Source organism: Rissa tridactyla, chromosome 2 (assembly GCF_028500815.1).
Source record: "Rissa tridactyla isolate bRisTri1 chromosome 2, bRisTri1.patW.cur.20221130, whole genome shotgun sequence".
Taxonomy (NCBI): Eukaryota; Metazoa; Chordata; class Aves; order Charadriiformes; family Laridae; genus Rissa; species Rissa tridactyla.
The window spans coordinates 150998363-151011528 of NC_071467.1; the positions used below are offsets into that span (position 1 = coordinate 150998363).

The window sequence follows — 13166 nt, forward strand, 5'->3', positions numbered from 1 at the left end:
AAGAGCCTGACATGTGGTGCTGCTCTCAGTATATCTCCGAGCACATTCACCTGTGTGAACCAAGCCCCACGCTACTCTTGATGTCTTCTCTCTTCACGGCTCCAGCCCCCGAGACTCCTTTTTGCACTTCTGCATTGCTCCCTTCTTCTTCAGCACGGTGCTTTACACCTGCCCATATTGAGTGTCAGTCACTCATTTCAGACTGCGTCTCTAATTTATTAAGATTTTATTCTAATTGTAATCCCTGAAAATGCTCGCAGCACTCCCTACAGATTTGGAATTGTAATCTTTATTCTAATTTACAAGTCATTAATGGAAATACCGAATAGAGCAAGACCCCAGGCTCAGACCTTTTCAGGTTGACATTGAATTTACTAACTATTCCTTGAGTACAGATTTGAAACATTTGTATACCCACCTAGAGTAAATTATACCTAAATTGTATTCACCTGATTTGCATATATCACATGCATCCATCAAAAGCTTTCCTCGTTCCAGTGTGCGACTTCTACTGTCTTTTCCTCCCTAGTCACTATGCTCCCAGCTCCGTCAAAGAAGAAAATTAAATTGATTAGACTTAATTTGTTCTTGACAAGTCTGTGTTTTCTGTTTTCTCATGACTTTATCTTGTGGGAGTGGATGCAGCTGCAGTGCAGGGCGGGAAGCAGGGAGCTGGAAACGCCGCTGCTCCTCCTGGATCGCATACTCGCTCCCTCCCGCTCCGCGATAAATTGACACCTGTTATAAGTATTTACAAGTGGGTTGAATAATAATTTGTCTGAGTTGATATCAAAGCCGGGTTGTTTGTTCTGTGGAACCTCAGATCTGTCTCCTTCCCCCCTTTGTTTGAAGTTAGATAATATGTTTGCCCTTCGCCTATCCTTTGAGAATTTCTAGGAGGTATTTACTCATGGCTCGGGGGCTGCCCTGGCTCGTTCCCTACTCCTTCCTTACTCCTAGCCTACGCTTAATTAAGCGCTGCCAACTTTAATACATCCAACTTACGTTAATATTCTCTAATCTCTTTTTCCTGTGTTCTAGACTATCTTTGCATTAAATATCTAATACTTGATCATAGTGAACATTGTTGTTGAAGGCTCTTCAAGCACGTGGATTTGATCTTTCCCGATGGAGCGCGTGCCTGCCAGCCAGCGAATGTGGTGGTGGTTGTTTCCGCAGCGGAAGGCAGGGGCAGGGGCACGGCGCGCCGGGGCGGCTGCACGCACAGTAGCCTACCATTTACAGTCCCATCTGACTTTTATCGTCCCCGAAAAGATGAAATGATGAAGGCAAAACCTTATTGAATGTCTTTATTTTTGATATGCTGTCTCCTATGCACCTATGCAAAACCAGAGTGAGAAAACAGGAGCAATTACAATGGCCAAAGACTTAGATATTCTCCTGGGATGTTGCTCAGGGTTATATTTAGACTGAGCGAGTGGTACCATCTAGTATTAAAACTTCTACTACAAGAACCTGTTTTCCATTGCTGTAGTCTGTCAGGCTTTTATCACTTGATCTGAGCCTTTCAGGTTGTGTCTCTCTCTCAGGCTAAATTTATTTTAATATCGTCAGCTAAACCAATTCAACCATTTCCAAGAAAAACTAGGGGGGAGGAGGGAGGGGAGAAGGAATGTTGTTTTGCCCACATTAAAAAGGGCAAAGAAAAGAAATCCTCCAGCTGTTTGATTGAGAGCTGCGGTGCCATCATGATCGGGAACAGGATCTGTGGTGACAAGGCTCGGAGACATCTGCTCATGCTCTTGGCAGACTCGTCTCTGGTTCTAGACGCTCCATTTTCCAAAGATTTCTCCCGTCCATCATTTTTCCCTCTCATCCCTCTGGTGCCCAGCAGCCCAGCCCTGTGCAGGGGTGGTGCTCATTCTCTGACCGTTCCAACCGATGGGCAAGCAGAACATGCCCAGGACTGCGGCGGTGGAGCTGGATTGTCCCCATAATGACAGCTCCTGCTTTTTCCAGGTGAGACAGGGTCTCAGACCTGGGAAAAGAGAGCAGGCACAGAGGTGCTTCTGCTGGAAATATAGATGTGACAGAAGGTAGTCATCAGGAGGGGAAGGAGAAAATGGGGGTGATGGACGCGAACTGAGGACTGCTCAGGAGAAGCTGTAAGGGGTGCAGGATGGCAGGGTGGTGGGCAGTGCAGGAAGAGTGGCCAGACTGGTGGCATCAGGAGACGGGAAGGCAGGGAAGGGATGGTGGGGGGTGGCAAGAAGGACAGGTGGGTGTGTGGGACATGAAGTGGGACATGAAGGCAGTGGGGCGCACAGTGGTGAGGAGTTAACAGAGGTGGGAGGGATATGACACTGCCTGGACAAAAGTGATGGTGCTGGATTAGATGGGCAGACGGATGGAGGAGAGCGTGGTAGACAAATTTCTGCAACCAATTTTTTGGCTCATCCCATGCCTTCATTGTGTGGACAGCTGACTTTCCACACTCGAGTTGATGTGCAGAGGCACTAGGTTCTTGCAGCAGTTGCTTTGAACGTACCTAGTTCACTTTTAAGGCTATATGCTTTAAAAAATCATGTTGTAGGCACTTCAGACTAGGCGCCTAAAATGGAGAGGATTGTTTTCACTTTAGTCTGTCTGTATAAATACTTCTGTCTGGTACATGTCTGATATGAAATGGGAATAATGTCACCCAGACATGAGTGAAGATAAGCTAGCTTAATGTGCGACCCATCTAGATAATACGCTTTGTAATTCAGATGCCTGTTAGTAACTCCGTCTTCAGAACAGTGTTTGGATAGCTGCTGTAGATAAAGCCTGGGCAGACTACCATCACCTAGGCTGCACAGCAACCCAGGGTGCAGTCCTGCAGAATTCAGTAGCCTGAAGTCATGTAATTACAGACTGCAGGAACTTGTGCGGCCATTCAAGGTGCCTTAATTTTGGCAATTCATGATGTTTGTATGCTTCATTTTGCAATATGGGTCGTGTTCCTTCAGTGTTTTCTTTTCTGTAAAGTTGTGCAGAATCACTTACAAAAATGTTACAAACAGTTCTGGCAGAGGTGGGCAGGGTGAATCATGCGCAAGGACTTCGGGGGTCGTATTCAAACAGCATAAGGGTTGCCACCCTCCACTTTATTTCAAGTAGCAAGTTTTTCAAGGGCAGGAGAGATGTGACAGAGGGCAGCCAAAGATAAATTCTCTGCCACTTCTGGTCTCCCACCCATACGTGGGTGCTGCGCCAGGACGCTCTCTGGAGCCAGGGCTAAAGGAAGGAGCACGGCAATGGGCTGCTCGAAACACCATGCAGGGAGGATTCAGCGGCGTGCCAGACATTTCAGAGCGTGGAGCTGCTTCTGCCACTGCTGCAAGTGTTGTCATTCATCATTGCTGGTACTGATCATCCTACAGGTGGTGGTGGTACCCCTCCAAAAAGGCTTGGGAACCTCTGCCGCTGAAAAAAACTGCAGATAAATGCAGACCATCAACAGAAACCAATGCGTTTCCCCCACTGATGATGGAGTCCAGAAGCAGCGCAGAGGAAACTCTAGCACCAGATTTCTTCAGGGTATCTTTCAGGAGCGCTTTGGGCTTTTCTCAGGGCCAGCAGTGAGGTCCCTGCTCTGGGGCAGAGCACCCCGAGCCGAGGTGCTCTGATGACGTTTCCGTCTGGTGGTCCCATTGTGTCCCGCTCGCCGAGGCTGCGGGTCCCCATTGTGTCCGCGTACAGGGGGGCTGATGCCGGTTTCCGCCGTTCAGCCTGCGCTTGTTTCTTTGCATCTGAGAGTGCTGCTGAGAAGTTTCCAGAGAAAAGCTTGGCCCCTGTTTCCAGTGTAATGTGGAGTTGTACCGGCTGACGGGGACAAGTCGGAAACGCTGGCAAGATAGCAGGCATCCTCAGGAAGCAAACCCTATCAGAAACTACTGATGTCATTGGCAAACAAAACAAATGAGCGCTGGAAAAACAAACTGTTTTCCAGCGTTGTTGATCTTCCCTCAAATTAGAAGCTCTGCACAGCCTTTACTCTTTGGCCCAGTCTGACAGATTATTTGCGAGACAGTGCTGCCGCAACGGTTTTTTTACTCCTGCCAATCCAATTCCTTTGATTTTATGTTTTAGATTTATTTATCTAAGGGAGGATGGGAAGAGCGTCCCAGTACTGCAGCCAGGTTTGGAAAGCTGGCCAGTATCCTTGCGGACGTTGGGTGCTGACATGGTTGATGTCCTGCAGGCTTTGCTCAGGCAGGGCCTCCGGCTCCCCTGTCCCCTGCCAGGTCCGATGTGGGGGGATGGTACCTCCCCGTGACTTCTGCTCAGCCCTTTGAGGCACGTGTTCCGACAGTGTCCTGGCTAGCAGCCACTTGCCACCACTGCAATGGGCACAAAGCCTTTTGCCATGTGGTAGGTCTGAGGACAGCTTGTTGGGGGGTTTGGTGCCGAGGGCACCACACAGGCAGAGGGGTGCAGGCTTCTCCGTCTTATTCGTTCCCATTGCGGAGCTGTGATGGGCACAGTGACAGCATCCCGCTCCCCGCCAGGCCTTCCCACCGCCCGTAGCACTGCGGGGTTTTCCCTTCCACACGTGCTAAGTTTGCAGAACAGGAGGAGATGGTCGCACCAGTTCCTCACCGTGCATTTCCACCCCGTTGCTCCTCACCACTGGTGCCAAAAGGAGGAGCAGAGTAAACCCCACGGGCCGGAGGTTTCTTGCCCACTTGCCTTTGCCTCTCTGATGGCCCCATGGCTGCAGCGGGTGGCAGAGAGAGGGTTAAGCCGCGCTCCAAGCCAGGCTGACAATAATAGCAGGAAAAGCACATTTCTTCCTTGCACCTGCAAGCACTCCGATGGGCTTTCTGCTGTTTATGGTAGTCACATCGGATCTTTCTCTTGTTAGAAGCTGAACAGCTCTAGCAGCCAGCTGTTCTCCTTGCTTTGCTCGTACCTGGCTCCTTTGCTCAGTCCGGGGTGGCGGGTGGATGGAAAATTAGCCTTTTAGGTCAGCATTCAAAAATAACACATGAAGCCTTCCCGTCCTTCCAAGAGGGAAGGGTCCCGCTCCTCCCTGCTTTCTGCCTGCTTGTACTTACTGCTGGCTCGCTTACTCAGAGCACTTACTTGGAATTTGGAGGCCTGTTCTAGGAAGGGATACTCCTAAAATATCTTCGGCACAGAGCTTTATTTCTCCGTTTTTAAGGGGCGTGTAGTGTTACATGTGTGAAAAGGGAAGAGATTCATTAAGCTCTAGAGACAAACCGGTTTAAGTGCTCAGCAGGCTCTCAGGCTTTTGAAAAGCCACTTCTGCAGTCTTCCAGTTCACCAGTTAAATTGCGGCTCTGCATAAAAATTGTGCCTGTTTTTCCACACCACGGGCTGTCCTCGGGCGAGCTGTGGGCAGTGCAGGGCAGAGGCGGCCAGAGGGTCCGTGCGTGCCCAGGAGCCGCACGCCGGGCTGGCCCAGAGCAGCCGGCCCGACCGGCTCCGCAGTCTGCAGGAGTATCCAGGAGACAGGGTGGGAACAGAAAATGGATGGGGCGCTGGATAGGCACAAAGTGGCCATAATATATAGAGTGCTGCACCACAGAAACTGGTTTATATTCTAAGCCAACTCATCAAATCCTGCGTATACGTAGCCTGAGAGATTTAGTACTAATGAATGTGCAGCAGCCATCTCCGTAGTTACTCCATCTAAAGTAAATTATTGTAAACAGCAGTGAATAAAGTTCTCCCTTTCTTCTTGCCTAAGAGAACATTAGAGCCTGATGTAGAAAATGCACTTGCCTTTCATGATCTTTGCAGAGACAATCTCCTTTTGAGCAGCTGCCAATGCTGGGCTCCTGTCCCTCAGGTAGCTCTGCTACTGCTACTAAGGACACACACTACTCACCAGGCGTGTTAAATGAACTCTTCATGCAGCAAAAATCATCTTGAGTGTTTTATGTTTTACACAAAAAATCTATTTCTGTGTGTTTAATTTCTTCTTTATCCACCTTTTTTTTCCTTTCTTTCTTCTGGTAACACAGTTCAAGCAAGGAGGAATGTATCAGAATGGGTCCATTGTGCACAACCTACAGAACAGATCATTACCTTCCACTTGTTTTAAAACTCTGGAAGAATAGGTATTCTGTAATTGCCATAATAAGCTGCGACAGGGGTATAGACAATAGAGATTGTTTCCAGACAACTAATTTAGTTGGCTGGATCTTTGCTCTAGACAGCGCAGAATTGAGGGTTGTCACTGGGAAGAAAAAACTGTCCCATGTCTTGGAGATCATTGAGACACGATAGACGTGGGCATCTCAGGTTGTTTCCAGTCATTTTATGCAGTGGAAGTGTGCTGCGTACTTGAAATCTTAGGTTTTGTATTATTCTACTTGAGGATCACTGATTTCCAGCAGGCTGACGCAGGCCAAAAAGAAAGTAATCTGTAAAAAGGACTGTTTAGCTGGGGTATTGCATGATATTACCTGGGTTTCTCATGTGGTTGCATAATTTATTTTTGTTCTCATGCATATTTTGTCCTTGTTCATGTGAACATTTTTTCTTAATTGGAATATGCAGAGCTGTAGGGAGAGGCATATTGCCCTGCAATCCGCGCCCTCCTCCTGCAGCCACTTAAAACGTAACACAGAGCACACCTCTCCGTGACTGGAAAAAATTTGTTTTTTAAGGAAACGCCTGACTCAGATTGCGGGCCTACCTCCAGTGCAAAGATTTTTTTTGAGATCACTTAGTGAAATCTGAAAGCTGCAATCACCAGTGAATTCTTCAGTGAAACGGACTGAGTCAGCAGCAGCGCGGCATCTGCTGCTTGGCTGAGTGCATGGAGGTGTATTGTCTGGGGAAGGTCAGCACATGATTCATCAGCATCTGCATGCACTTTGCTTCATCTATTTCATTATAAGGGTGGAAGGCTGAGGCCAGGGGATGAGACTCTTAGTTTCGGCAGCCTACCAGCCGATCAAAGGTATCTTTCCTTGTTTCAAACAGCCTTCTGTTTGTTTTCGGTTTTGTTTTCCAGTGATGGGTCCTGCTGGAAAGAGCTTTCTGATGGCACAGCTGTGAGTGAAACCAGCACAATATGTTCAGTGTTGAGGACCTCCTGATTTCTCATGGATACAAATTGTCAAAAAATCCCCCTGTTTCATATGAGAACAGATATGATGGATACCGGCATGAAGTCACAGGGAACAGATCTGCTCAGAGAACGCTGAATGGGTTTGAGGCAGAATCAAGAGCCGGGGCATACAGCAAGAAACCTCTGGTGAAAACCAACTCGAGCAGCACTGAAAGCAGCCATGGGAGCCAAGGGAGGCAAGCGGGTCCTGGTTACCACCATGACCTTCAGGGTTTGTCCACTTTTCATACTTCAGAAGGGGGGTAAGTTTCAGCATCATGCCATGGCTTTGCTTTCTCTTCCTTTTGGTCCTGACAGATAACTAAGCATGACCCTAACCCTTGACACCACCTTCCTGTGATCCTTTCCTGCTCCCATACTAGTGACCATCGCCATGCACCGCAAGTCCACACAAAGCAGTGGCACATCTATTCACCTTCTGCTAGAGCGAGGCCTTTGAGAATATTGGGGTGATGGGAAGTGGTCACGTGTGGGAAAATGTCATTTACTAATATGGTCTGTGTCAGAAAGGCCTTTTTGATGGGCTTAGAGAAGCTCAGTCCAAGTACAGTAAAAAAAAAAGGGGCAGAAGCTCTTCCTTTTCTTCAGTTTTAAAAAAATGAACCATACTGCCACATACACCCCCTGGGTTTTGCTGTAGATTCAGCCATGTGCAGCTCTCGGTGGGTGTTCCAACGTGCACCGGGCACTCTCGTGTTTTTTTAAGGCCGCTCTCGTGGAATAAACATGAGAAGGTGCCTGTTTCTTTCTTCTTAAAACAGCTCAAAGCCAGTGGAAGCTCTTGTCGTCACTCCATAAAATGTGCCTGTACAACGGTGGCTTGCTGGGCGTGGAGTACGTGCGTGCCGGGGCTGGGGCAGGCTGGGCAGGAAGAGCTGTGTGTACACACCGCCGCTCGGCCATTGTTCTGTGGCTATTTGAGTGCTGCAGACGAACAAAGGAAAGGGGCTAGAGCAGGACTGGAAGCCAGCCCAAGCGTGACGATAGTTTAGGAGGAAAAGCCCCTTCCTCCTGACGAACGGTCTTGAAACTGAAAGCAGGGCAAAACGCTGCCGCCTTGGGAGCTTGTCCTCCTACGAAGACCTTCAGTAACATGTGGCAAAGGCACGTGTCCCCTGACTGCTGGGCTCGTCTGCTCTTTCCCTTCGTGTCTCTTCCCCTTGCAAGCCTGTTTGCCTGGAGCAGGAATGGCTCCTGGCTGCCAGCTAGGATAACGGGCAGGAAGAGATGTCAGCCCTGTGAAGCAGTTCTGGGGCAGCAAGTCCCAGCTGTGGTGAAGGTCCCCAGGTGGAACCATCCCTTCTGGAGAACGAAGGACACAGATTTAAAGGTAATAAGGAGGATCCTTCGTGGTGCGTTTTGGGCGAAGTAACCTGGACAGCAATAAAGTGAGGAAAGATACTGAAAAGGCTTCAAAGCAGGGGAAGAGAGTGTGAGGGGTGTCAAGGAAGGCAGCGCTTGGCCTTGGAGATGACTTTACAACGTGGAGAAAAACTGGTATGTAGCAGATACGGCTGTGCAAGGCTGGAAGAGACCTCGGCACAGCCTGCACGGGTGCCCGGGAGTGTAGGAGTGCTGCTGCATCCCTGCCTCCGACCTCGCTGGGGGCTTCTGCGGGGGACCGTGTGTCTGCCCCACGTCTCGGACATGGCAGCGGTATCTGTAGCTGCTGGTGTCAGCTAAATACAAAATAATGCTCTCTGACTTTTTAAATGCCTCTTTCTGACATCTCAAAATGCAAGGGGTGGAACCCGTCAGTCTGCAGCGTAGTTAAATATTCCATCCTGGTTTTAAAAAGTGGCTTTTCCCCATAAAATAGGGAGCACAGCCCTGGAAATGGTTTTGTCACACTTTCACAAAAATAGAACTCTTTTCTTACTATTATTGTTACAGCAAACTCTGATTCCTAGTGAGCCTCTTACAAGGCAGTACCAGCTAGGAACAAGGGAAAACCTTTGTATCAGCCATCCCCTGGGTGGGCAGAGGACCTCTGGTGCAGAGCGTGACACCGCCGCTGTCCTGCTGGGACGGGGAGGGAGCAGGGAGCTGCCTGGGCCAGATCCAGGGAAGGTCTCTGCAGCGTCGTCGCTGGAGCACCCGCGTTTCAGTTGCTGAGCTCCAGGGTGACAGTCCCCCTGGGGGAGCATCTGAGGCGCGGGGCTAGCCACAAAACATGAGCTGCTTTAAAACAGGCTTTGTACGGGCCCACTTTGGGGTGTTTGGGCCTGTTGAGGGCGGGCCATAGTGAACTTTGGTCTTGCTGTCTGGTTTCTGGACTGTCACAGGACATAGATTCCCGGTTCTCAAGCTGGGCCAGAAAGGCACACTGCTGAGACTTGGGGACCATTTGGGCCCGAAGAGGGGACAACCACCCAGCAAGGTCCAGCAGGAAGACACTGCTCTTTGGGCATCGCAGGCTGCCTGTAGTCACCTCCTGATGCTGCCTTCCCAGTGCAGCACAGCGGGAGGAGCGGGCCAGAAGAGGCCATGTGTGTCCCAACTACCTTCACAGACCTTGACCAGCTCCACGGCAATTCGGAGCGTGACTCAGGCTCCTCTGCCAGGGAATTATCTACACCACACTCAGGCTCAGACCACTGATGTAGAAGAGCTGGTCACCCTCCAAACGCCACAGAAGTGAGTGATGTTGCCCGCCTCATCTCTGCCTTCTCAAACAGGTTTGCAGGGCTAAGGGTGTTTCATGACGGCGGGGGATGATGCTGTTGTCTCCACTCATTGGGATTGTTCTGCTGATCAGACCTTGCTGAGGAGGAGGAGGAGGTGAGATGCTTCATAGCAACTGCAGGTGGGCACATCACACCGCCCGCCGCTGCTGCTTGCAAGGGGAGAGTGACGCCCCAACGGAGCGGGGAATTGATGTTCTGCTCCATCCCGTTGTTCTTCAGGCAACGCGTAGGAGCAGATGGTGGGAGGGCTGTCCTGGCTGTCCTTGCTTAACTGAGCATTAGGAGGCTGCACAGTATAGGTTTGGAAGAGGAGATGAGGCAAAGAAAATGGGAAAGCTGACCCTATGGGTAGAGATGAGAAAGGTTCACAGGAGAACTCCCTCCTGCTTCCCTTGTGAGTGGAGAGAAGAGGCACTTTGCTTAGCTGTTTGTGTGGGAGGAACTATGTTGGTAGCTAGCAAATTTAGAGATAAATAGATAGCATCATTAATGAGATTACCTGCTGGAAAAAATAGGAAAGTGTACTGGTGTTTCCCTCTGTTGAGGCTTGGAAGAGCGTATGTGAGGACAGGACCCCACAATAGAACAGAAGCTGCCAGTGCGCAAAAGCAGCCCTCTGAATTTTTTTCCCCCTTGCTGCCAAATCCTGGAAATCTCTTAATGGTGCCTCCTCGTTGGGCACAAAGTCTGTCCTGGTGCCTGTGGCCCACCCACCCTGAGCTGCTGGGTGCCTAATGCCTACGGCTTGCATGCTGGCAGCCAGAAATAGGGACAGGAGGTCACCCGGTATTGCTAGATAGCCCTGCAGTGGCCTCATTCTGCAGGGGTTTGGCTTCATAGCCTGTGCCATGCTCCTTCACTTTTGGCCCTGTTCTGTGGGTCATGCAAGGTCCTGTTGGTCCAGCACTGCCCTGGGGGAACCGGGCAGCTTCAGCCCATTGCTCTGAGAGGGGCAGCTCAGTGGAATGCAGTTGTGCAGCTGGTGCAGGGTGGACTGATGGCCTCCTTTCTTGCAAAGTCCTAAAATTCATAGAAAGCTAGCAATATAAATTTATTTTTTTAAAATGGTTTTCATTGGATTAATTTTATATAGAATCAATTCAAAGCACTTTATGACAGCAAATGTGATGTCTGTTAGAAAAGAGTTCGTAATATTAAAATCTAACTCCTTGGTCCCATGGGACCACTCTGTCCCTGGCACGTAAATCTTCCCGGTTGGTCCCATGGGACTGTTCCTTCCTTGGCACCCCTTCCAGCTGTGAAGCACTTGCTGTATCTGAGTGTGCATGTCTTCATGTGTCAGTGCCGTTGCATCATGGAGTGAAATATAATTGCGTAGTGGCATGGTCAGAGACTAGCTGCTGCTAAGAGGGATCATGTGGTCTCTTCATTGATAATGAATCATGGACGCAAAGACTGCAGCATGACTGGCATTCGCCATCCAGAGAGGTAGCATTGCTGAGGCTGTAGTGAAGCATTTTGAACTTGGGGTGGCTCTTGGATGCTTCCCTTTCTCACAGCTTCTTTTGACTGTAAGACCCAAAAGTGTCATATAGCCTGGAAGGAGCCACTCTGCTGCAGCTGCAGCCACAAGCAGCATGGTTGTGCTCTGCTGCCCTGCTGCCATGCCTGCTGCCTGCAGGTGCGCAGGAGCCACTCTCCATCTTTTGGAGCAAAAGAGTCTTCAGGCTGGAGCTAAGCTGGAAGGTCCATGGGGAGACTGTGGAGCATCCTCTTCCCACTGCACAGTGGAGTGCCATCCCCTCCAGAGGCTTTCAGGGCCCAGGAAACAGGTTGTCTGTGTAGCCATCTTTAGCGCCTGAGCCAGGAGCTGGAAAGACTGGTATTGTCCACCTTGTGAATAGATCACAGAAAAGATGAGGTTTAAAATGCTGTAAATACCTCCTTTTAAATGTCTTTTCTACATTCACGTTGCAGTGATGACATAGTACAGGTCACAGAGGTTTGTATCATGTTCAGAAATTTATTGCTGGAACCTAGTTATTAATCTTTTAATATTTAAAAATAAATTTAATCTTTTAAACAGCTTTTAATAAATGGAGGAACATCCTTTCTAATTGAAGCTGTCCTAACTTAGGCTAATTTACTTTAATGAACGTCTGAGCTTGGGTTTTGTTTGCTTTTAAAAAAGTAAACTAAGCAAAACTCTTCTGGTTTAGGGTTTCCTAGGAAAGAGTCGAGTAGTGCTTCCTTGCCTATTCCTGATTTCCTGTTACGTCCTTTAAACATCCAGCACATGCCATTCTTGTGCTGTTAGTTGCAATTGTTGCAAATCTCAGTATTAGTGTCTACCAATGATGTTGTCCTTCCCCCAATGTTTTTATATTTGGATTGATAAGAATTTGGGTTCACTTTGGGGTTTTTTTTAATAGTGAATTAAGCCATGCAACAACATCTCTGGAAATTTAAAGATCAAGATTTTTAGATGTTTTTCTAAAAGACATGCGGCCACTGAAGCAGGAATCATTTCGGGGAAGTCTGATGGCCTGCGATGAGCAAGATGTCAAACTAAATAATCATAACAGTCTCTACTGATCTTGGAACCTATGACTCTGTACTTCCTGTGATTTCTGTAGACCCTTTTACGATGATGGTTAAAACCAAACAGAAAGAGCAATCGTCCATTCCCTCCTCATTGTTGCTAGACCCCGTTTCTCACCTTGTTTTGTAAATGCAGATACAAATGGTGCCGTAGCAGCATGGGGGTGAGATGAAAAGGTAGATTTGATAATCTCAGAAGAAGGCAGCATTTGTTCAGCTGCATGTTTCCACATGGAAATGTTCATTGTTACAACAATCAACTTGCCAGTATAGGAGGTGTCCTGGTATATCTCACTGATTAATGAAGATGTCTGTTACTTCCTGGGGTTCATCGATCGAACTGTACTTTGTGCTTCAGAGGCAGAACATTTTATTCAGATGTTAAGTCTTAATCCACTTGAATAAATATGAACAAAATGCTCCTTATCCCAGTTTGGTTTTTAAACTTTTATAGTCATAGGACAAAGTTAACATACATACGACAAAATTGCTGTGGATCTGGATTGCTTAGTTTTCATTCCAAATTTTGAATTGTATTATGTTTTCTCAAACTGCTATTTGAATAGATCATTGGTTTTAGTAAAAAAGACCCAGATGACACTGTTTATATACCTTGGGGTGGAGAGAAAAGAAAGAAATTCTTGGGTTCTATCTACATACTTGTCCTATTTCTGTCAATTTTGATTTTTCTTTCCAGTCTTGTGCTGGTGGCAGCTACATAGTGTAAAGGCAGTTATATTGTTGGACACCTTAGGTACAAGAATAGCAGAACACGGTTCAAGTAGAAGATTAATTATTTATATAGAAAG

The 13166-nt window shown here is 48.2% G+C and overlaps 1 protein-coding gene across 4 annotated transcripts in view; it reads left to right on the forward strand.

The window, feature by feature from the left end:
* JCAD (junctional cadherin 5 associated) overlaps positions 1–13166 on the forward strand; it is a 68300-nt gene that overhangs the window by 41105 nt on the left and 14029 nt on the right. For 3 of the 4 annotated variants that reach the window (XM_054191861.1, XM_054191859.1, XM_054191860.1), the window contains exon 2: positions 6992–7350. In XM_054191861.1, coding sequence (XP_054047836.1) covers positions 7052–7350 — 299 coding nt within the window. In that variant the 5' untranslated portion in view covers positions 6992–7051. Of the gene's footprint in view, positions 1–6991; positions 7351–13166 lie in introns of those variants that run through there. The other variant, XM_054191862.1, reaches the window with a different exon arrangement.